Below are 620 nucleotides of genomic sequence, written 5' to 3'. Positions count from 1 at the left end.
CTTTTACTGTAGTGAGAGGATCCAGCGCATATTGAGTCCCGAATGTTAACGTGTTCTCGTTGGTCGAAAAACTGTGAGTTAACTCGGCCCCGACAGCGGTGCTCGTGAGTGGACTCACTAGATGGTAGTAGGAAGCGGTCAGATTATCTCCCTTGTTGGAACTGCAGGAGAAGCAGCAGATTTCCAATTAGTTTTTGTAACTGTTAGATTTATTTTGAAATGAATGTAATATTAATTTGGCGCACTTACATAAATACCACTCAATTCCTGTGAATTTATAGATCTAACACTTATAGATTTCAAAATCCATCCTTACCAAATTTATCGAAAAATTTTCAAACTTTTTTTAATGAATAACATTTAAAGACAGCAAAATCAAAAGCTAACAATAACTCACAGATTTAAGGAAGCAATAAGGTCCGCATTGGTGATGCTCAGAGCAGCATTATATTTGGTGAAGTTTCCGGTAGCGGTGTCCAGAGACACGTCAGCACCAACGGCTAGTTTATTTGAACCGATTGTTCCAGCGAAGTTCACAACAGGGTTGGCAGTCAAACCAAGACTAGCATTAATACCAGTATAATCATGCAAATACTGTAGCTCAACCTGAAGTTGATGAA

At 38.9% G+C, this 620-nt stretch overlaps 1 protein-coding gene across 1 annotated transcript; it reads right to left on the bottom strand.

Moving 5' to 3' along the window:
- Window positions 1-4: 4 nt before the first annotated feature.
- On the bottom strand, window positions 5-615 carry LOC110034361 (mitochondrial outer membrane porin-like; the record flags this gene model as incomplete). The annotated part of the gene is made up of 2 exons (XM_020738632.1): window positions 5-161; window positions 398-615. Coding segments are annotated over 2 exons (375 nt in total), but the record flags the coding sequence as incomplete, so codon positions are not given.
- Between the last annotated feature and the right edge of the window lie 5 nt (window positions 616-620).

Source organism: Phalaenopsis equestris, unplaced genomic scaffold (assembly GCF_001263595.1).
Source record: "Phalaenopsis equestris unplaced genomic scaffold, ASM126359v1 Scaffold185059, whole genome shotgun sequence".
Lineage (NCBI taxonomy): Eukaryota > Viridiplantae > Streptophyta > Magnoliopsida > Asparagales > Orchidaceae > Phalaenopsis > Phalaenopsis equestris.
This window is presented reverse-complemented; position numbering and strand designations above follow the sequence as displayed.